At 41.0% G+C, this 22,257-nt stretch overlaps 1 protein-coding gene across 4 annotated transcripts in view; it reads left to right on the top strand.

Annotated features, from left to right (window-relative positions):
* Nucleotides 1–22,257, top strand: part of MGAT5 (alpha-1,6-mannosylglycoprotein 6-beta-N-acetylglucosaminyltransferase) — a 133,352-nt gene that overhangs the window by 37,746 nt on the left and 73,349 nt on the right. For 3 of the 4 annotated variants that reach the window (XM_054069322.1, XM_054069325.1, XM_054069323.1), the window contains exons 2-3: nucleotides 14,238–14,625; nucleotides 18,553–18,720. In XM_054069322.1, the coding sequence (XP_053925297.1) occupies nucleotides 14,388–14,625; nucleotides 18,553–18,720 (406 nt within the window). In that variant the 5' untranslated portion in view covers nucleotides 14,238–14,387. Of the gene's footprint in view, nucleotides 1–10,778; nucleotides 10,802–14,237; nucleotides 14,626–18,552; nucleotides 18,721–22,257 lie in introns of those variants that run through there. The other variant, XM_054069324.1, reaches the window with a different exon arrangement.

The raw sequence follows: 22,257 nt of genomic DNA, 5'->3' as shown, positions 1-22,257 counted from the left end.
GAGCCTTGTGGTGTAAATCGATGCAAGTGTTTAGCAGATAAATTACATAGAGATCTGCACCTATGAAAATCCATTTTTTTTCATAAAGTTGATGGCTTGATAAGACTAACAATAACATGGAGGAATAGTAGCTGTGAAGTATCCCGTTATCTTGGGTAGTTTATTGAGGGAAGGTCTTGATAAAGGAAGCTCTAATCACTGTTTGCCTTTCTCGTAAATGGAAACCTCACCCATTCCTCATTCAGGTATATCAGCTGAAGTATATCAGGAAACACCCGCAACTCTTTTGACAAGTGAACTATTTCTTCTGTCAATAGTTACAGCCCTGTTTGTATACGGACACTTATCAGATACAAATTGCCAGTTGCACTTGAAATCTCATTTGTCTCTGTTGGCATGTCACTCCTAATGTTGATTTAGTATTATTTAATATACCCCGAACTGTTTCCTTGGTCTTGTGTGACTCCGCGCATTTAGCCATTCAGTTTGTTTGGCCACTGTCTGTCAAGCTGTTCTGTTTAGTACCTTTGCATCTGCTTAAGGTAGTTTTGTTTGCTTATTCTCTTAGGTATGCGTTGAAATGTTTTGTTACCTCATATTCTCGCTCACAAACACATATTTGTTTTTCTTCTCCCTGCCTCACTTCTCAGTTTCTTAACCAGCTTGAATACTTGGTCTTTCTTATGATTACACCCCCCACACACCAACCTGATTTTCAAGCTGGTTTTTCCCCTTCATACTAACTTTTGTTTTCTCTACAACTTTTTTCTTGTATCTCCTATTCTGCGATTGTGTTTATTTCTGCACCAATGAAATGGTGATGACATTTGCAAATTCTTGTTCATAATTAAAAGGCAGACACGAGCTATTGATACTATTTATCTGGAATCTCTTTTACTTGAAATGTGTGAATACAGAATTTCTGCCTCTTTGATTTTTCTAGTCTAATTTCCCAATGAAAGAAGGCTCTTTCAGTCATCCAATTTAGTCCCTCGTAACTTCCAATTCCCCTTGGAATTCCAGGCAAACTGATGGTGAAGTTTCTGCAGGCTTTCTGTAAGTGAGTAGGTGGCTCAGAAGGCCCCTGCCAGAACAGTATAGAAAGACAAGGAATTAGAAGAAATGGTGAAAAGATAGCATGCGCAAAACTAAATTGCTGCTCTTCTTTGAAGTGTTTATTTGCCTTTCGTTATGATGGTTAGATGGCTGTAAAATAGATCCTATGTGGCCTGGCCAGCCTTAGCATACTGCAGTTACCATACTGCAAGAATTCATGAAACCATTTTTAATATAATTACAGGTCATTCAAAGCGGATCTCTGGTTTCTGTCCTCAACCGGTGCATAACTGCAGATTTACTATAACCAAAATACATGTAAAGGAAGGGGTAGGGTAGCTTGTATACCATTTTGGCCATTACTTGAGAGAATAGCTGCAGGTAATTGATGTATGGATGTATTTCTTTGGCCAGCATCTGTGATGATTGTCTATGATATGAATGAGCTCAGCAGCTCAGAGGAGTTCAGCTTGTTTCCAAACATAGATCTGAATGAGCATTTTGGTTTGCGTCGTGGGATACTGTTGGAGATCACAAACTGAATTCCTCTTTAATGAAAATATTCCAGGAATGCCAATAATGTCCACGAGTTGTTGGCATAGAGTTCTTAAGACCAGACCAGATACGATCCACAGCCCTGTCCTCCCAGCTTTGACACCCACACCCCTGAGCTGAAGTGCCTGCAGTGTGAATGTCAGGTCCTCAAAACTTATTGTTCATTTTGGCAGATCCATTCCTGTTCTGCTCTTGTGCTACTGTAAATAGAGATTTTGAGACCTGAGGTGTGATTTTGTGTCTCTTAAAGACAGCCTTTGGGCTTTATCTCCCGGTTTATTTAAGGATAACTTTCTTGTGTAAATTGTAACTAGATCCTTTGAGAAGAGAGAGGAAATTGATGACCACTCAAGCATTTGATATTGTAAATAATTAAATTTGACAAAATGTTAACATTTACATTTTCTTTGGAACCGCACTGCAGGAGGGATAAAGGCTTGCTTTCAGCACTGAAAATGAAACTATTTTTGCTATCAAATCTTGAATGAGAGTATTGACAATAGCCTCAACAAAACCTGCTTTGGAAAGGAGACCTTTCAGGTAGTTTGGATGATTTATAAAAGGCCTTGAGGCATTAAAGAACGTTCGTTACCCTAACCATTACTGCACTGTGGACCAGAAACAGCAGATGAAATTGCTTTCTGAAGCAATAGTAGATTATGGCTATCTAGAGGACCTGAAAACTTCGGAGTGAGAGAGGCTAAAAAGAAGATCATTGTTGCTAATGGTGGGGTATAAGCAATAAAGAGAGCTTATGGGATTCTGCATCCTTCCTTGAGTACTATGTTGTGCAGAATGTCAGCTGAGAAACCTTTGGTGCTTGCTGGGAATATTCTGTATTATTTCCTGGATGTGGAGGGGGGTTGTGTGTTCTCCCTCCTCTGCCTGCCTCACAGAGCTCTAGAGAGAAGCTACAAAGTGAGATTACTGATTCACTTTCCTTATGCTGCTTATGCCGGCTGTTTTCTACGCTTTTTTTTCTTTTTTTTTCTTGCATGTAGCTGTGTAAGGGCTACAGCTGAAACAGAGCTGTTCCTCAGAGTCTGCCAGTACAAGTTGTTCCACAGCTGTCCAGGGATGGTGAAAGAGGGGAGGCTGTTTTCCACGTCCTCAAAGCAGTTCATAAGCTCTGCCCTACAATATAATAAGTACAGCTCATACGTTTGCAAAGAAAGCTTGTGTAGTTCATAATAGCTTGTAAATAACTGGAATGCTGATGGCCTTACAGCAGCACAGTGGTTATAGAATAATAGGTGACAGGTTAGAATGTGGTCTGGTACTGGTACTGGCTGTCCTTTGAAATGCTGCTGTGTCGTGGCCAAGTCATCTGATATTTGTTGTGGTTTGTGGTAAAGCTTTAAAATTCACAGCAGCATCGTTAGAATTGTGTGCGGAGAGGTTTTATGTGGAGGCTCATATTGTTACTATTTGCTTATGGCTGGGCGGATCAGAACTGCATAGGCATTGAACCTTTGTTTATTGCTTCCTCTAACAGTTGCACAGTGGTTCTCTTCCAATAAGGCAGCTGGTCCTGTGCTTTTGGAGGAAAAGCATTACTTTCAAGCCCTAATATTGCTTGAAAAGTATCTGTGTGACTGTAGGTTTCTGACTGAGCTTTATTGGATATACACAGAACTCCATGTATTTCGCACTAAGCATTTGACAGTGGGAATGCAGTGTTTGTGATAAGAGGTTGGTATAGTTTAACAAAAGGGAGAGCTGTGTAACGTTGGTGCTGTTGCTGAGTCAGTAACACAGTAGGAACTCATCAGTTAGAATGAGATAGTCTTTTTTACTACTATGCAAAGCCGAGCTCTGTGTGATGAATTGTTGCTACTTACAAAGAGAAATAAATATTAGCTGCTTTCATTTCAGTAGAAGTGCCTGTCTCATCTTCGGTGGTGTCAGCTGTTGATAAGTACCAGTGTTGATCGACAGGATCATAGAATCACTAGGTTGGATCATCGAGTCCAACCATTCCTATCAATCTCTAAACCATGCCCCTCACCTCCTTATCCACCCATCCTTTAATCACCTCCAAGGAAGGTGACTCAACCACCTCCCTGGGCAGTCTGTTCCAGTGCACAATGACCCTTTCTGTGAAAATTTTTTTCCTGATGTCCAGCCTGAACCTCCCCTGGTGGAGCTTGAGGCCATTCCCCCTTGTCCTGTCCCCCATCACTTGGGAGAAGAGCCCAGCTCCCTCCTCTCCACAACCTCCTTTCAGGTAGTTGTAGAGAGTAATAAGGTCTCCCCTCAGCCTCCTCTTCTCCAGGCTAAACAACCCCAGCTCTCTCAGCCGCTCCTCGTCAGACTTGTTCTCCAGCCCCCTCACCAGCTTCGTTGCTCTTCTCTGGACACGCTCCAGAGCCTCAACATCCTTGTGGTGAGGGGCCAGAACTGAACACAGTACTCAAGGTACTCTCACCAGTGCCGAGTACAGAGGGAGGATAACCTCCCTGGTCCTGCTGGTCACGCCGTTTCTGATCCAAGCCAAGATGCCATTGGCCTTGTTGGCCACCTAGGCACACTGCTGGCTCATGTTCAGTCGTCTGTCAATCAACACCCCCGGGTCCTTCTCCTCCAGGGAGCTTTCTAGCCACTCTTCCCCCAGTCTGTAGCACTGCACAGGGTTGTTGTGCCCCAAGTGCAGGACCCGGCATTTGGCCTTGTTGAACCTCATGCCATTGGTCTCGGCCCAGCAGTCCAGCCTGTTCAGATCCCTTTGCAGAGCCTCCCTACCCTCCAGCAGATCCACACTTCTACCCAGCTTAGTGTCATGTGCAAACTTGCTAAGGGTGCACTCAATGCCTTCATCCAGGTCATTGATAAAGACATTGAACAGGGCTGGATACACAAGTGATCAGGAAATAGGTTAAAATATTTTGTTCTTCTGCTAACTTTCAAATTAGATATGAAGCAAATAGCAATTTCATCCTTTTCAGTAATAAAGAGAAGGGCTTAAATGCAGAAACTGGAGCAGTGGAATAATCGGCAGCACGGTTGCTTACAAACAGGTGACTGTGTTGAAATTTTAATTCCATTAGGTTTTGTGCTGTGGAGACACAGCCTGTATTTTCAGCCGCTTGTCTGGCCACATAAGCTGGAATGCATTCAAAATGCTTGCCAAGAACAAATCCGTTGGAAGAAATGTTATACTTTGACCCAGGTTCAAGATGTTCTAAAGCAACAAGAAATAAATATTTCTGAAGCCTTCTTTAATGTTCAGCTTAGATGCTTGTGGGGGTTTTCCTCCCTATGAGCTGATATACACTTGCTTAATAGCATAGACATACTAATTTCCTATGTATTTCTTTCTGCTTTTCCTCTATTTCTACTTGACACTTCTTCTTCCATTGGCATTTGTCCTTTACTGAAAGTTTGTGTGTAGAATCCTGTAGTGACAATTTATTTAAAAACAATTTAATGAGAATTTGGTTTTGTTACGATTATCCACCATCCCCTAGCAAATGATAAGAAATTCAAAGAAGTGAATTTTCTTACACAGAATTATTTATATTTTTCTGTCTTTTAACTTGGAAAAACTTTTTCAGTAAGATGCAGTGAGTATTTTGAGGACGAACATACTTGGATCTTTCCTTACATATTGTGTTTTTCGGCTGTCTGTCTAAGGCCCTGCATAATTGCTGAAGACTACATTTAGTGTCTTGACCATCAAGTTGACAAAGGATGATAGTTGGCCATCCACATCGATGAGAGCTTTCTTGCTGAATACAAAGGACTTTTTGACTTTGCTCTGTAGTTGGACAGAGCTGCTGTTGAGAGTTACTTGTTCTTTCTCTTGGACAGACTGCAAGATGTGATCTAACAGGCTGATTTGTGGTTAATAGCAGTGGGTGAGACTGGAGCCTGGAGTATCTGCTTGATGCAAGAAATGAGCTAATAGATCCAATGTCTGTATAGGAAACTTATTTCTTCTTGGAGTGCTGAGTAATTTGGGTGCTTTGATTATAAGCTGAAGTAATTTTATTATTCGTTAAAAACAAAGTTTTCTGAATAATTTCATAGTGATGCTTGTAACTCTTGCTACCACAGCTGAACGGTGTTCAAAAGAGACAGGAGAGAACTCCCAGGAACCAAGGTGCACACACGATTGCTGTGTAAGGACCAAAGGTGGTTTTCTCAAAACTTAGGAAAACTTATGTGTGATCTGAAAAGTAAGAGACCCAGCTTCTCAGCAGGTGCCATGTTTATGCCTTTCGGCAGACAAATGCCAAATGTAACATCCAGAATGACCTCAGAACATGTCAGGTATTAGCCTTTGACTGAGGGCAGATGGGTGGAGGGAAGAAGAAAAAGATGTGTATCCACACTGGAAATAGGACTCGTGACCAAGAATTTTTATCTTGCTTTTAAAATTCATTAAAATTAATTAAAATTAATGAAGTAACTTAAAGGTTTGCTTCCGTCACAGAGGACTCTTGAAGGCATGAGAGCATGACTCATGCATACACACTCTTTTCACTGGTTTTAGGGATGCTGTATACGCTTTCTCTTAAGTCTTAGGGAGACTGCGGCTTTCAGTCTCCATAAGTTACTTTCTCATAAAATTAAAAAAAAAATATGATGCCTTTACATACATTACTTGGAGTGTTTTGAATAGCTAAGCGGTGTTTGAACCATAAGGATTTCAATCCATAGGGATTTTTCCTTATGATTTTCCTATAATCACTTTTTTTCCTTTGCCTTCTGTGTAAAACTTCCACCCTCTTTTACTCTTTCCTACCTGAAATATCAGGGTAAGGAAACAACATGAAAGGAAGAACATCTGATGGTTTAATTTCTGCAGGACTGAACTACAGAAAATTTCAGGCTCAATAGAAAGCTGGAGACGTTTTGGAGTGCTCTGTGAAACCACAGACACACATGGGGAAATGATGCCACCCAAACTGTTTCTAAGTGGAGATTTTTTTTTTTTAAGTGAAGACAAGCTACTTGCTCAAGATAAAAATTTATTTGATTTTGTGGCATCTTACCAAAGGCCGCTTTTCTTTTTTTTCAACTTCCATCCCACCACCTCCTGCCAATTCCTATTACATGCACACGCAGAAAAGCAAACGTGCCCCCCCCACCACCACCTAAAAAAAGCCCCAAACACAGAGTATTTATACTCTGCTCTCCCTCAGTCCATCTGTCCTGCTTCTGCTGTTGTGACCCAGTGTTGTTCTGCTTTTCGCACTTCATGGGATTGCATCCCAAATTGCCACTTCAGGCACAGTATGTGGTGCCGTTTCAGCTGTAGATGGGTGGTACGAGAGGAGACGTAGTGACATCTGTCAGCTAGGAGGAAAGAATGGGTTGGCAGAAGTGTTGCTCAAAATAAAGTTGAGCAGCAGAAGGAACAGCAAAACTAAGACTCTGTAATTCAGCTAAGGAAATGGGTTTATGCATTTCTTTTATTCTAAAGAACTTAAATTATAAAATGTACACTTAGCAGAAGTGTGTGTAAACATCTGTTACCAGATGAGTCTAGAATAGTTAGATGGTTTTTCAGCTCTTCCATTCAGTGGTGGAATGGAGACTGCCTGTGAGGTATGTAGGGAATGTGCACACCTTCAACCAGCTGGAAGCCTCACCTACACCTTGGATTTGCAGCTGTGGATTAATACTATCAGCTTTACTAGCGTGTTTCTGCACCTTCCAGAATGTGCTGTCATGAATCTTGCCTTTAATAGAGCTGATCACAACTGAGTGATTAAAGTCGAAGATAACCAAAAATGTTTTGAGGTGCCTTAAAATTTATTATTTGAACTATTGAAATAAATTGTTTACTGATTAGTTGCTGATATCAGTGAAGTCTTGTAGACTAAGTTATAAACGAACTCTGATCTGATCATAGAATCATAGAGTGGTTTGGATTGGAAGGGACCTTAAAGATCATCCGGTTCCACGTCCCTGCCATGGGAAGGGACATCTCCCACTGGATCAGGTTGCTCAAAGCCTCATCCAGCCTGAACTTCCAGGGATGGGGATATTTTCCCTCTTTTCAGAGTAATCACCGAGTTGGTCGTTCATTTCTTCTGAGGTCTTTTAAAATGTTATATTGCTGACTTTATCTCTTTGAAGGAAAAAAAAAAAAAAATAGCAGCTCATGTAAGTTCTCAGAGGGTTGCAAGGCTATAGTTTTCTGTCTTTGTTGCCACAAGCCAGTCGGGCTGGGAGGGCAAGATCCAGCCCTTCTTGCCCTAAGCAGGTATGGAGTCATCCTCTGACTGTCCTACTCTCTGCCCTCCGCTTTCTGCCTTTGACACAGTCACCAACTAAACGGCAGCCAAACTGTTTCTGAACTTTCAGGGTTACAGTTGAGGGCCCAGAGTTCTCTTTAGATGCGTGGATGGTTTCATGTTGATAGAACGTATTTCCCAAGTTTATTGTTTTTTCCTGGAATGAAAAGGTACATACATGGTGCAGAGCTACTTGATATGGTATGAGCAGAGACCATGTTGAAATGCAAGTATTCTTATCAGAAATCAGGCTTCATAGTTCTTCTCTGATCTAGTTTATCCTTTCTTATCTTCTACCAACACAGTGTAGGCCTGTTCTTTGTTATCGCTGGACTGTATTGAGTAGTAAGCTGTAGCTTATCCCATTGTTAATGCTTTTATTGAAAGAAGGAAAGGTGGATTCAGCCTCCAGGAGGACTGAGGAAAGCCGACATCTTGCAGTAAGTAAAATTAAAGGGTGGGGGGGAGGGTATCCTCAGCAGGAATTGCGCTGTTTTAGAACACAGATTGTCCAACTGGGGTGTGACATCTGCTGAGATATTCCCATAGGAGAAGAGAACTGCAGTACCAGGAAATCCTTAATTTGCATTCAGTTGGGGTATAGTGCACATCTGTTTAGGCAATGCAGCTGCAGTAGACAGTGGTTAACATCAGCCTGAAATCCTAGTTTATGTATATGTTGAAGCATGTCTGACTTAAACTATTAAAACCCAGCAGTCCCAGTTGGACTCATTATGCATTACGCCTAGAAAGAAGGATTTAGAGGGCTGCCTTTCCCTTTTAAGATACATTACGTCAGCTTCTGCATGAAGCATGACTCCTGGCATCTCTTAGCAGAGAAGTGCTGGGATATGGCAGGTGTTTTCACTCACCACTGTGTTTTCTGGCTGTAGCTCTGGTGTGTTGGCAGCCCACTGGACCGACATTTGAATTATCGTTAGCTTTTAGGTTAACACACCCTTTGTCAGAAGAGAGGAAATTCACATTTTTGTGTTTGTCCTCTGTTGGTCTGTAACAAGTTGTTCTACAGAGTCAAACGGTTGTGAACAGTGGTGCAACGTGGCCTCTTCAGAAAACAATCTGGAAAATAGATGAGTATTTGCCTTAGGATCTTGATGTGTGGGTTTTTAAGAGCACCTCTTTGAGCTGGTTGTGATACAATAACAAATTGTGTGGGGTCAGGCATGATGTTGCGACTGAATAGGTGGTGTTTGTGTATAAATGTATGTAAGAAGAGAATGAGATTGTTGTGACTGAAGGTGTAGAAGGCTGAGGAAACAAAACAGTTTTAAACCAGCTTTAAACTTTATAACAAAACTTCACCAGATTGATACTCATTAATAATGCATGTTGCTAATGGCTTGTTCTTACTCATTCCTCGTCATCGCTACTGCATATTCAAAGCAATTAGTCTGTAACAATCTCATTAATTGTGAGCACACAGTACCACAGAGCTGGTGCCATGTATTTAGCACTGATAGCGATGGGCCTCGATGGTGAGATGTTTGAGGCTGTCACAGGTGCCTTTTCTTGTTGCCTCACAGTTTTAGTCCTCCTTTTCATCTTTTGCTGCTTGTTGAAAGAAAAGCCAGGGAGATGTGTGGGGGGATGTGTGTGCAAATCTCAAGGTTGCACTTCATCAGTGCCTAATAATTGACCATCACTAAGTGCTGGGGCCTCTGCTCTCTACTCGTGCCAGGATTTTCAAGGCCTTGCTTCTTATCTCATATCTAAGCTGTTTGCTGTAACAAGAGGCAGTACGAACCTAGCTGTAGCTCACACAGAAAGTTCTAATAATTCCACAAGCATAAGAGGCCAGAATTTGTTCTTGGCCAGATTTAATTCTGCCAGGGCTTTAGCTTTTCTAACTTGGCTGCTGCAACAATTTGCCTGTCCTTGCTTCTACCCTCTGTAGGCTTCCTTTTTGTGTTTGAGCTGGTGTTCATCCATGCAGGCCTCCTGGGGTTTTTGCCTGACTTCATGTTTGTTGGAATGCATTGCTGCTGACCTCAGCAAAGGTGATCCTTGAATAGTAACCAGCTTTCTTGGGCTCCTCTTCCCTCTAGGCTTTCATCCCATGGTACCCTGCCGAGCAGATCCCTAAAGAGGCCAAAGCCTGCACTCCTGAAGCCCAGGGTAGTGAGTGTTTGCTGTGCACCGTCCCTGCTGCCCTAAGGATCTTGAACTCCACCATTTCATGGTCATTGCAGCCAAGGCTTCCCTTGAGTGTTACATTCCCCACTGACCCTTGTTGGTGAGAACAGGATCCAGCGTAGCACCTTTCTTCATTACCTTTTCTGTCACTTGGAGAAGGAAATCATCATCAAGCTCTCCAGGAACCTCCTGGATTGCTTGTGCCCTGCTGTCTTGTCCCTCTAACAGATACCAGGGTGGCTGAAGTCCCCCATGACGACCAGGACTTGCAAACATGAGGCTGTGCTTGTCTGTCTATAGGGAGGGCCCCATCTGCTCACTCTTCCTGGTCCGGTGACCTGTAGCAGACCCCCAGAATAATGTCACCTGTCCCTGCCTTCCTTTTAATCCTGACCCATAGGCTCTCAGTCAGCTCTTCATCCATCCCCTGGTCAAGCTCCGTGCACTGCAGCAGGTCCTTGATATAGAAGGCAACACGCCCCCCTTGTCTCCCTTGCCTGTTCTTCCGAAAGAGTCTGTATCTTTCAATTCTGAGACTGTAGTCACAAGATATTTCCACCACCTCTCCACGAGGCCCATGAGATCATAGCCTTGCAGGCATGCGCACATCTCTAACTCCTCCTCTTTACTCCCACCCTACGTGCATTTGCATCAAGGAACTGAAGCTGGGCCCAGATGAAGCTGTCCGACTGGCAGAAGGTCCTTTGTGTTGCTCTTCAGGTGCTCTCCTTGCTGACCTGTGTTCCTTTTCCAGGCTCTGGGAATCTATTGCTGGCACTGGCATCAAACTGGTAGGAGTGGGATGGATTGAGGTTCTCCTTCCCTGGCAATTTCAGTTTCCTGATATGATTCTGACTAGCATAAGCCTTTCTTTGTTGTGATGAAATAGGCAAGTTAACTTTATCCTCCATAACTACTGAACTGACAAGCTGTTGAGCAGGATTTTATTAAATATAAAAGAGAAAAAATGTGGTTTTGGTGAAGCTGTTTGGAATACTAAAAGTACAAAAGCTATTATAATACCTATGGAAATGGGTGTAAGGTCAACCCTTATCCAAAGAAATATGCTAATAATTTTTGGTAAGGGTAGAGACAATTCTCTTCAGTTGTGGCCTTTATCACAAGGGGTATAACTGGTCTGTTTGGAAAACCGAAACAAAACACCAGTGTTCAGTTGTGGTGAGATTTAGGCTGGTTAGAGCTGAATTTAAGGAAGAACGTAACAAAGCTGATCATTATTAAAAGGTTTTCTTGCCTTTACTCTTCACTTTCACACTGTTTTTCACATTTGCCTCTTAGTTTTGGTACATGAGCTACTCTCAGTAAATCAGGAGGTATTATCTTCCTGGCAGTTTCACAAACAACTTCACAACTATGACATATCCAGTCCCTGGAGGTGTGCTGGAATTATCTCAAGGGCTGCCTTAGAGTGAGGTCACCTCTTTCCACAGCCTAAAAAACCCTGAAATGTCTGTCATTCTTTAGAGGCGTGTAGGAATATGTGTTCCCATATCCCCTTTATCTGTGACTTATGGTGCGTTTTGGAGACTAGACTAGGAAAAGACCCTAATAATTAACAGGATCAGCTCCTTTGAGAACATTTACAAGCCAAGAGGGAGAATAAAGGACATATTCTACCACTTTAAGTTAGGGAGTGGTTTACTTGGTATGGGCAGAGAGAGAACTAGTCAGCAGGCACCATCAGGGTCGATGAGTGATTACAGCAGACAAATGTCTGTATTGCTTCAACGGATGCATACACAGAGCTCGGTGTGGGTATGCATCCAGTCATGGAAGTGGTGGGAAGCACGGAGATTTCTCCCCTGTGCGCTTTACAAACCTCCACGACCACCAGCAGTGCTGTGAAGTTAATTAATAAGTATGTGGTGTTGGGCATTCATCAAGTTGTGAGCTACTGGGGCTGCGCAAATGGCAGTAAAATGGGGCTGATGTTTGGGGTTTATTTTTTTGCTTTTAGTGTTTGAAGTACTGAGGACCATTTTCCCGTCTGTCAATGAATTTTTGTCCTTTCTTACGGCAAAACTTTTAATATTTGCTGTCTGCCTTCTTACAGGTTTTGAGTGGATTCGAGGGGGCTTTTTCCTATGGATAGAGTAGAAAAGTCAGCAGCTGTGTTAAAGTAGATCATTCGCATAGGTTAAACACAACTCCAGTTTTTATTATCATCCTTGTTTCTGTTCTAGAACAAAAAAACTTTAAACAAAAAAAAGACTGTGAAATACTTGCATTTTTATTTGCCGTTTTTAATGATAGTTATGTTCTGTGGGATTTTTTTGCTAGACAACCAGTCATTAAAAATGGTTAGCACTTGTCTGTTAAAACATGATAGGGTGATAAGGTTACTTTTTTATTCAGTGTTTTCCACTTCACAAACAACTGATAATTGGGGAAGAAATGTTGACTGTTACAACCACAGATCTGATTGCTGGAGAGAACGCTGTTAATTTGTACTTGAAACAGTCGTTGAGGGAGCTAACATTGACTATTTCAGGTCTCTTTTTAAAGTTGTGATGTTGTTTTGAAGTATGGGATTTTCTGTATTTTATCACACCAAATACTGCAAGACAATAGTAAAGCATTCAGCTTCAATGAAGTAATAATACTCCACTTTTCAGTCAGCCCAAGAGCGTCACAAGGCTGTAGTCAAATAAACTGGAAGAAGTGAAACTTCCCTCTGCCATTTCTTGGAAAATTCACTTAAGTTTATGCGAGCAGCATTAAACAGAGTTTTTCATTTTCTCTGTTGAAACCATTTTCTTTGTTGAGATATTTTAAGTTTGGAAAAAGTCAGCTTGAGGGGTTGTAATAATCTTTTTCACTGTACTTGCAATTCATTTTTTTTGCACCATTCCTCTTTACACAAAAGATGGCTACAAATTATTCTTTTAGCAACTTGAATGCATGGTACCATTGCTGCCTCGCCTGATTTTAGTTTGTTATGTAATGCATATTCATTTCTAGAATCAATAGTGATCAATAATGCTAAATGCACACATAAGACGTTTTGGAAGATAAGCAGTCCGAAGGTATTTCTGTCCTTCGCAGAACTGCTGGTTCAACTGAAAGCAGAAGATCTAAAGAGGGATTTTAACGAACAGGAGCACTGCTAGCAGGCATCTGTGTAATTATCCTATTAAAACAGAGCAGCATCTGCATTATCTGTGCAAGTGCAGAATGGCAGGGAACATTATGTTCTCTAATCCTGTCTGGGAGCCTTATGAAGTTAAAAGGATAACATTTTACCAAATCTGTCTCTTAACATCATAGGTTACACTTAATTACCTTTTAATTACCTTTCTTCTCATTGGGTTTTATGCTAAGGACCCTGCCTCCAGCCCTCATCACAGAGCCTTTCTTGCCTTTGGGTTGTTTATGTGAGGTTTTGTCTTTGAGTTTACCATGAAGAGATGGTCCTACTGTGTCTTGAAGGCTGTTATTACAGTTCTTTCTCTTTAGTGTGTGAAAAGCTCCATAGATATTTCTTTTATATACAAGAGATGTTGTAGCGTTCGGAAGTCCGCGTTTTGAACTAAATTGCAAAGAGCAAAATCATTGGGCTATATTTTATGAATAAGGAGTAACTGTGCACGGCAGAGGCCACACAGGAGCAAGAGGAGATTATTCCAGCCTCCTGACTGCTCGCACTGTAAGGCAGGAGAGTGTATTGGCTTAAATAATGTAGATTTCTCTTTTCCTCTTTACCCCTGAGGGAGTCTGATTTCCTGATCACCTATCTAGCCATATGCTGTGGTTCTTGCCAGGAACTCTGAGCAGTGTCAATGCCAGCTAAAATTACTTGTTTTCTGAGAACTGAATTATGTTGAAAACTGCTTTACGTTGCTGCGCTGGTGTGCTGGCAGCATCACAAAGTTTTGTGTGCACACACAGAAATATGTAAAAGCAGCCTTACATTGAAATTCAGCTTAGAAACCACTTCAAGCATTGAATTTGATCCAGATACTGAGAAGTGTTCTATACCTGCTCAGGCGCGTTGCTCCCGCTTTGTTCTTTTTCCAGTGCTTTTCTCAGCTGCTTTGTGCTCTGGCTGGAACAGTGCAATGTTAATACATACAAATTAAACATTTACAAAGAAAGCCTCTTGTCTGCTCCTCTTCTATACCAGACAGAGTGAAGACCTAGGATGGATGGTGAACACTTCTAGTGTGTTGTGGTAACCAATGCTTCTTTTCTTTCCTCTTGCAACAGAATGGAATTGAAATACGGATATGCGTTGACTAAGGAGCTGGAATAAGACGGAATCCTGCTCTGTGATATTTATATACCTGGACCATGAACTTGCTGTTTGGCTTCATGCTTTAGGAACTGTCATAGTAACTGTGTGAACTGTTGAGAACCATGGCATTCTCTCCATGGAAGCTGTCCTCTCAGAAACTCGGCTTTTTTCTGGTGACTTTTGGTTTCATCTGGGGAATGATGCTTCTGCATTTTACTATACAGCAGCAAACGCAACATGAAAGCAGTACAGTCCTGCGTGAGCAAATTTTGGACCTTAGCAAAAGGTACATCAAAGCCTTAGCTGAAGAAAATAAAAATGTGGTTGATGGGCCTTACGTTGGGACAGTGACAGCATACGGTAAGTGCTTGCTCTAGATTACATGATAATCTGATTAAGGTTTTTTCTAAGTTGTCCAAACATTTTGCTTCATAATGCTGCTCAATTGACAGTGCTTTACACTGTGGATTTTCTGCACAGATGGAGAAAACAGCCTTCCTTCATAAGTATGAAATGGAAGAAATTTTACATTTCCAGTCACTTGGAAATGAAATTGGCTGCTAATTTATCCTACATCTGTCTAGTTCCTGTACCTGGTATGCTTCAGGTTATTTGTTAGAACTTCATTTAAAAAAAAAATCATTTTGTTGTTTTTGAGAAACTGAAGAGTCTTCTCAGTTTGCGCATCAGTGATCTAAGAAATCCGTTGTGGAAGAACTGCCTTACTGATAAGGTAGAGATCTGCTCCTATTCACTATCCCTATTTCACTTCTTTGTTCAGTCAATTTACTTAACATTTAAGTTTATGTATCTGGAGTAATCTTAAATTAAGCTTGAATATTTCATATTTGCCTCAGGGTAGAAAAGTCTTTTGTGAGTTTCAGCACGTTGTTTGGCAGTAGGTTTTAATGCTTACTCTCTTCCGTTGTGTACAACGCGAGAGTTAAGCTTATGTGCACGTATGAGAGAAAGCATGCAGACAAGCACAAAGTGTATTACCAGGAAATATTATGAAAGTAAAAATATAAATATAGTCCAATTTCAGTTGGATGTTGCCCTTTTTCAATTTGATAAGACCACATCATACACCTTACTTGTTTAGCATTTTTTAAATTTGCTTTCTTTCCTAATCACCTTTGCACTTTCAGTCTATCTGGAAAGTTGAAGGCTAATTGGCCATCTAGGTTTGTTTCTTTTTATAGTTGCCTTAATATTCAGCTTTGAAAAAAGTTGGATAGATTTCTTTTGTAGGCTTAGACAAAGAGTAAGGACTGGGGTGCGGAAGATAATAGCTGCACCTTTTCCTCTAGTTTTCTCTTAATGCTCTTTACCATTTGGCACATGTAATGAAAATACCATGCTGGGAGGCTCTCTACATGTCTCGTTTCTGTTACCAATGTTTTCCTCTAAAAAAAAAAGGATTTTTGACTTTGTGTGAAGGTGCTTGCTCATAAGCCTGAGATTATCATCTCAAGCCGAGCTAATAATTATATTGCTTTGTTGCTTAAATAGCAAGCAGTCTGTATTCTGTAAATTCTACTGATTTGTAACTTCATCTTGAACTATATTGATATGGTAATCTTACAGAGCAACACAAGCAAAAGAGTGGTACTAGATCAGAATTTAGATAGAAGATCTCTAAGCAAGCAGAGGTCCTAAGAGACTTGTGTGCATAGGCTTAAAACCAAACCCTATATGGCCATCGTCAGTGTCCCATTATCTTGGCAGGGTTCTTGGTACGAATTGAAGAAGGAAAAAGACTCAGAAAACCAAACCAAATTTGTCTCCAGCAGTTGAAGGGTAACTGCATTAATCTGTGCCCTAGCTGGGTCTGAGGGTACAGGATATCCTTGAGCTAAGATTCCCCTGCAGCTTGTTGCCTGAGGCATTCATTTCCTGCTCCAAATCCCACTGAGGAGTAAGTTGACTCGCCGCCAAACAGTGGTCAGGTTCCCCAGGAGAAGTTAAACTGCATTTGAAAATGGGTGAAATAACTTCGTAGCACTTTCGTGGAGGTAAAGGTTTAGTTCTGTGTAGAAATTTCAAGTTTGATGGCTAAGAAGAATTTCAAGTTTAAAGACAAGTTTGGACAGGTGTTTTCAGTTAAGGAGTCTGGAATAATGGCAATATATTGGTTTAAAGTATTAGAGGGAAAGGTGCCATGGTGAGTGAGTAACACCATTTTAAATAACACTTTACGAAACTGAGTAAGATAATACTTACTTAGTAAATTAGTTTGTCCCATTTTGTGTACCAAATGACGTGTTGATAGCAAGCGATCAGGTTAGCTCTTCAGGAATAAACACATTAATGACTAACGTTAATGATAATGGGTAGAAGTTGGTTCATTATTTTCTGAAAATTAAGACTCTTGCTATTTAGCCTTTTTTTTTCTTTTAATCTTATCCTCTGATTGCTATTAGTGAGCACAGTCACGATGTCCGTGTTCAAGAATAAGCTTTAAGTTGGCTTGATTTGGCTGCTTTTACCCACCCAAGAGGCTTTCAGTCATTCCGTATTCATGATTGCACAGCTCATTTGCTTTCTCACTTTTTCTTTTTACCACCTATTGACCTGTCAGGTAGATGGGTCAAACATTCTCCTTTTAAAAGTTGCAGTCCTAATATACACAGCGAGAATCAGATTTTTATAGCAGTAAACAGATGTTTTGCAGAAATGATTATGAATCTGTGCTTGTGCCCTGCTCATCTCAACTGGCCTCCACTTGCTGTTTTGTCCTGGCAAGCAGTCTCATACCAGTGGTTTGGTATCAGTACTACAAAATTACAATGTTTAGCCATTTTTCTCTTGATATTCTTGGTATGCCTTTATGTAGGCTATGTTTCTTCCTCATTCTTTCCTGAATTGTTTTTTTTTTTTTTAACTGCTTTTTTTGCTAGATTTTTTTTCCTCCTTTTGTAGCATGGTTTTGTTCACATTAAATTCCTGCTTCACTGTTTCCTTTTCTTCTACGCATTATACCTTAAAGTGACTTCTGGACCCCTTTTAAGAGTCCAGATCACTTAGTGCTTAAGATTCCATCTTCTTCAAGGGACAAAGGAAAGCACACAGTTTTAAAGAAAAAGATCTACTTTGTGCCTCCATTGAATAAATATATAACTGCGTTTATTTGGGAAAAAAAAGCATTATAAGCTTTCCAAATGTAATAGCCCTTTCTTAATTACTCTCTCATTTGCACAAGAATTGGGCAAGTCATGGGGAAAAAAAAGGGAGCACAAAATAAGTGTGGCAAAAATGCAGCTGATGTTTGGGCAGAGGAATCTCTTCAGATGTATGGAGAAATTTTCTGTTGCAGATCAGAAAGTTTTTTGGTTCTAAAGGTGTGGAAAGCATATGCACATGTAATTATTTTACGTAATTAAGTGGGAAAATAATGTAAATTGATCACACTAGATTCTTTAATCCTGAGACAAGGGTAAATATACAAAGAACAACACTTTCTTTCATCTTCATTGGCGTGGTGCCACTGTAATTATACAGTTTAGCCCGATAGTGGTCTGTTTTTCCCCTCTTGCCCACAGTTCTTTTAGCTTGCCCAACTGTCTGTGTTACTTCAAGAAATCTGAACAAAAGAAAAGGGGAAGAAAAAGTATCAGAGAGCACTTTCTGGGGTGTCATTTGTTACACAAATTCCTGTTCCTGTTTGTTGCTTTCCACACGAAGGAAGTGCTGTGTCAGACCAAATAGGTAGGTAGAGGCAATCACCAAACAAGTCATTTACGGTGCTTCGCAGATACAACAGAGATGTTGAACTTCACGTTTTTGCCAGTGCAGAACCTGATTGTAGCAGAGGAGATGCAGGACTGGCTCAGAGCTGGCCCTTCTTTTTGGAAGGAGATTTTTGTTTCCAGGTGACCAAGCCTCTAAGAGACTGTTCTTCTGATAGTGCTTAAATATGAATTTATGTTTAGATTCATGATTATTTAAGCAACTTATTATTACTTGAGCTGTTAAAAAGCATGTGTTTTTTTGTTCCCATTTGTGTATCAATAAAGGTGCACATTTCGCCTTGAATACAGATGAATGTATCAGTTGCAATGTGCTTTACAAAATACACAGGAAGATAAGTTCCATGCCCAGGGAAATTTGTATCAGAGGCTAAGCAAGGTAGGGAACATTAGTTAATAGAACTGCTAATGACCATGATTTGCACTGAGAAAAATATCGTATGTATTCCAGTCTCATACTAGTGTCTTGGTTTTTTTATTCTGCCTGACAGTGTGCATTGTGTTATTAAGCAATTTAACTTTTCATTTTCATTTGTAGATTTGAAGAAGACACTTGCTGTCTTGTTGGATAATATCTTGCAGCGCATTGGGAAGCTAGAGTCCAAGGTGGAAAATCTTGTACTTAACGGAACAGGGGCAAACTCTACCAACAATACTACCACTCCTGCTCCCAGCTTAGGAGCAGCTGAAAAGCTTAATGTAGCAGGTGAGTATAGCAACTGTTTAAAATATTTATGGGTTGTTTAATCTGTATTTTTCCCTGTTGTCCACAACATGATTTTTCAGTGTTAGATGTTTGGAATGTCTTAGAAAACAAAACTCAAAGTCTAGGCTGTATCAATGGCAATCTTAAGTCCAATGGCCTTCTACAAGCTCAGAGAAAGAATTCCTTCTATGGTGAGTTGAACACACTGAAGAAAATCCAATTTTCTGCCAAAGCAATATAGTCTACCTTGTTCATCATAGATGTTTCGTGCCTTAAATGGTTGCACTTTAGAAAGATTAAACTGAGCAGACATTTTCTCTCTAAGCTGGGTTACTTGGGTTGGTATTAATTTGCTGTGCATTTCTACCGTATGGGCTTTTTTGGTTATTAACTGAGAGAAGACGTTTACTATGTTTGTTAATGATAATGATTTAAAAATGTCCTTCCCTACTCTGATTAATAGCTCTTATGATTTGACATACAGATATGACCTATCTGGTGCCTTCACCTTCAAATGATGTTTTAAAACACATATTAATTTAAGTCATTCATTTTGTCTTCAGTGAATGGACTGTTAGCTACCCTTAAAACTCCCCAAAGCATTTGAGTCATCCTGTGGTGGTAGAGCACCTTGCTGGCCTCTTCACCTGCATGTCTCGGTTCTTTTAGTTTTCTCAGCTGTAAATGTGGTTGGTGCACTGAATAAATCTTCCTGGTCTACTGCCCTCTATTTCGCTCTGCCACCAGGTCTAAATGGATGCTCGCTGTCCTGACCCACAGGGAGGTCCAAGTCTGCCCTTGCAGTCCCTGAAAGGGAGCAGAGTGGAAGAGTTAGGGCAGCCTGGTAAATAGATTGAGAGCTATGCTCCTCTTGCTTGTGCTTGGATTTCCTGAAAAAATAAATACTTCTGTTGAGAGGATGTTACCCTCTTAAATTTGTCAAAACAGGGAAGCAGATGCTACCGATGGTAGGGTAATGCTGCTGAAAAGAAGCCTGGGAGAGCAGATGTGTAAATGATTACCTGATAACAGTCCACCAGTGTTGCTGCTGCGTCAACTACTGCATTTGTCCCTGCCAGGATGGTAAAGGCGTATTATCTCTTGGTGAGACAGTCCTTTACGTCTGTCTTACCACATTGTAAAAGTATGCTGATTGGCATTTACAACAGCTCTTTGAATGCATGGTTTACTGTTGTTTGCTTTGTTTTGCTACCTTTTTTTTCCCATGGCCCTTGTCTTCATTAGACTGAAGGCAGGTTAGGAACAAGTAACTGAAGAGGCACAGCACGTGCAGACTGCTAACAGGGTGAGCCATGTTGCTACCACAGGGAATACAACACAAGATCTTTGTTGGAAGATCTTCCACTTCAATGGAAAGTGAGCTAATACAGTATTGTTAGAGATTCTGGGCTATATATGAAGTGGAAAACATCCCTGTATATTTTTATTTTTGTAGCTGGACAAAAGAGGGACTCAATGCTGTTATTTCAAGAGATTTGCAGATAATTGGAGAAAGCATACTCGTGTTTTTGTTTATACGTTTATAGGCAAAGGATCCTTGTTCTTATCTGACTAGGAAACATCTCTTATCAGTTCTTAGGGTGAATTGAATTTTGTTCGTTATTCTTGGCGCTTGGTAGAGTCACAATTTTAGTGCTCACAAGCAACTTCAAGGAGCTTGGTAGGAGTTTGCAGTTGGCGCTGCTTACATAGCTTTTTGCTGCCTGAGGCTTGCTCTCTGGCAAAGAGCACTATTTGTCTTACTAGAGCTTCAGTTCTTTACCTTTTGACTCTTGGTACACAAAGGTTAAAATATCTAAAGCAGCGATATTAAAGAGCAACAGAAAAACCTTTAGGAAACAGTCTGTTAAGGCTTGATTAATGTATTGTTCTGGTGCCTGCTTGGATAATGTTACTGCTGGGGTACCTCCAGGCTGGATGATACCAATGGGTGGAAAAGAGCTTGAAGCTAACCCTTGTGTTAAAGCACCTACAATTAATTCATTTGAAGCAATCAGTGGAAATCCATCTGATCAGAGGCAGCCAAATGGAAATTAAAAACCCCTCTCTGCTTCTGTCTTCGTAGCAGTTCCTGACAGTAGCAAACACTGGAGGCCTTATGATTCCAGTAAAATCATAACCTAAATATCTTCTCTGTTAGGAAGGAATTGTTCAGGAAATAATCTAGGTGAGTAAAGATTGTGGTTGCAACACTGGCTACCATGTTGGTTTTGTCTGTAATGTTTCAACAGCGTCCTTTATTGTGCTAGATCAGTGGAGATACTCTGAAAATTGTTGCAGAAAAGGCGTTTTGTTACCCAACAGTTTGTGGTTTTACTGGAGCTGAAACATGTATGTATACATGTGATACTTCCATTGTTTTCCTGTTTATTCAGTTCTTACACTGTGAAGTGATCACAGAAAGCAAACATTGGGATTGCTGTTTCTGTCTTTATCAGCTGTAATATTTTAATGCTGACTTTAGACAAATTCATATAGGCTATTGTTAGGAATTTCATTCTTTCTGTCAGGCAACCACAGTATTTATGGAGCATCCCAAGAACATCAAGTTTGATATTTTTAGTAATGTTTTTTATAGACTTCTTGAGTTTATTTTTTTGCAAATATTTTTCGACTCAGAGTCGCTGCATAAAACCCTGAAATAAATTAAGCATTTTATAGCCTCATTCATCAGTGCAACAGCACAGTGTCATTAGCAGACTTTCCTAGAAGACTCCTGCTTCCAGTGGGGCTACTTCTTGCATTTATTATTTTTGGTTTGAGCTGTCACAGTGCACTGAGACTGATTCTATAATCTCTGTAACCATGTTTGTTAATCTGTGGCAAGCCTTTCTGAAATAAATGAAACATCGTGCAGGAATATTAGAACAAGTCCAGAGGAGAGCCAGGAAGATGATCCCAGGGCTGGAGCACCTCCCGTATGAGGATAGGCTGTGAGAGCAGGGGTTGTTCAGCCTGGAGAGGAGTAGCTAGGTCCAGAGAGACCATATAGCATACTTCAGTACTTAAAGAGGGCCTGTAAGAAAGCTGAGGAGAAGCTTTTTATCAAGGAGTGCAGGAATAGGATGAGGGATAATGCTTTTAAGCTGAAAGAGAGTGGTGGTCAATGGAGTTAACTCCAGCTGGAGGCCAGTCACAAGTGGAGTTCCTCAGGGCTCAGTGCTGGGTCCAGCTCTGTTCAATGTCTTTATCAATGACCTGGATGAAGGCATTGAGTGCACCCTCAGCAAGTTTGCAGATGACACCAAGCTGGGAGGAAGTGTCGATCTGCTGGAGGGTAGGGAGGCTCTGCAAAGGGATCTGAACAGGCTGGACTGCTGGGCCGAGACCAATGGGATGAGGTTTAACAAGGCCAAATGCCGGGTCCTGCACTTGGAGCACAACAACCCTATGCAGCGCTACAGACTGGGGGAAGAATGGCTGGAGAGCTGTACGGAAGAGAAGGACCTGGGGGTGCTGGTTGACAGCCGACTGAACATGAGCCAGCAGTGTGCCCAGGTGGCCAAGAAGGCCAAC

This window comes from Cuculus canorus, chromosome 6, assembly GCF_017976375.1.
Source record: "Cuculus canorus isolate bCucCan1 chromosome 6, bCucCan1.pri, whole genome shotgun sequence".
NCBI lineage: Eukaryota > Metazoa > Chordata > Aves > Cuculiformes > Cuculidae > Cuculus > Cuculus canorus.
This window is presented reverse-complemented; position numbering and strand designations above follow the sequence as displayed.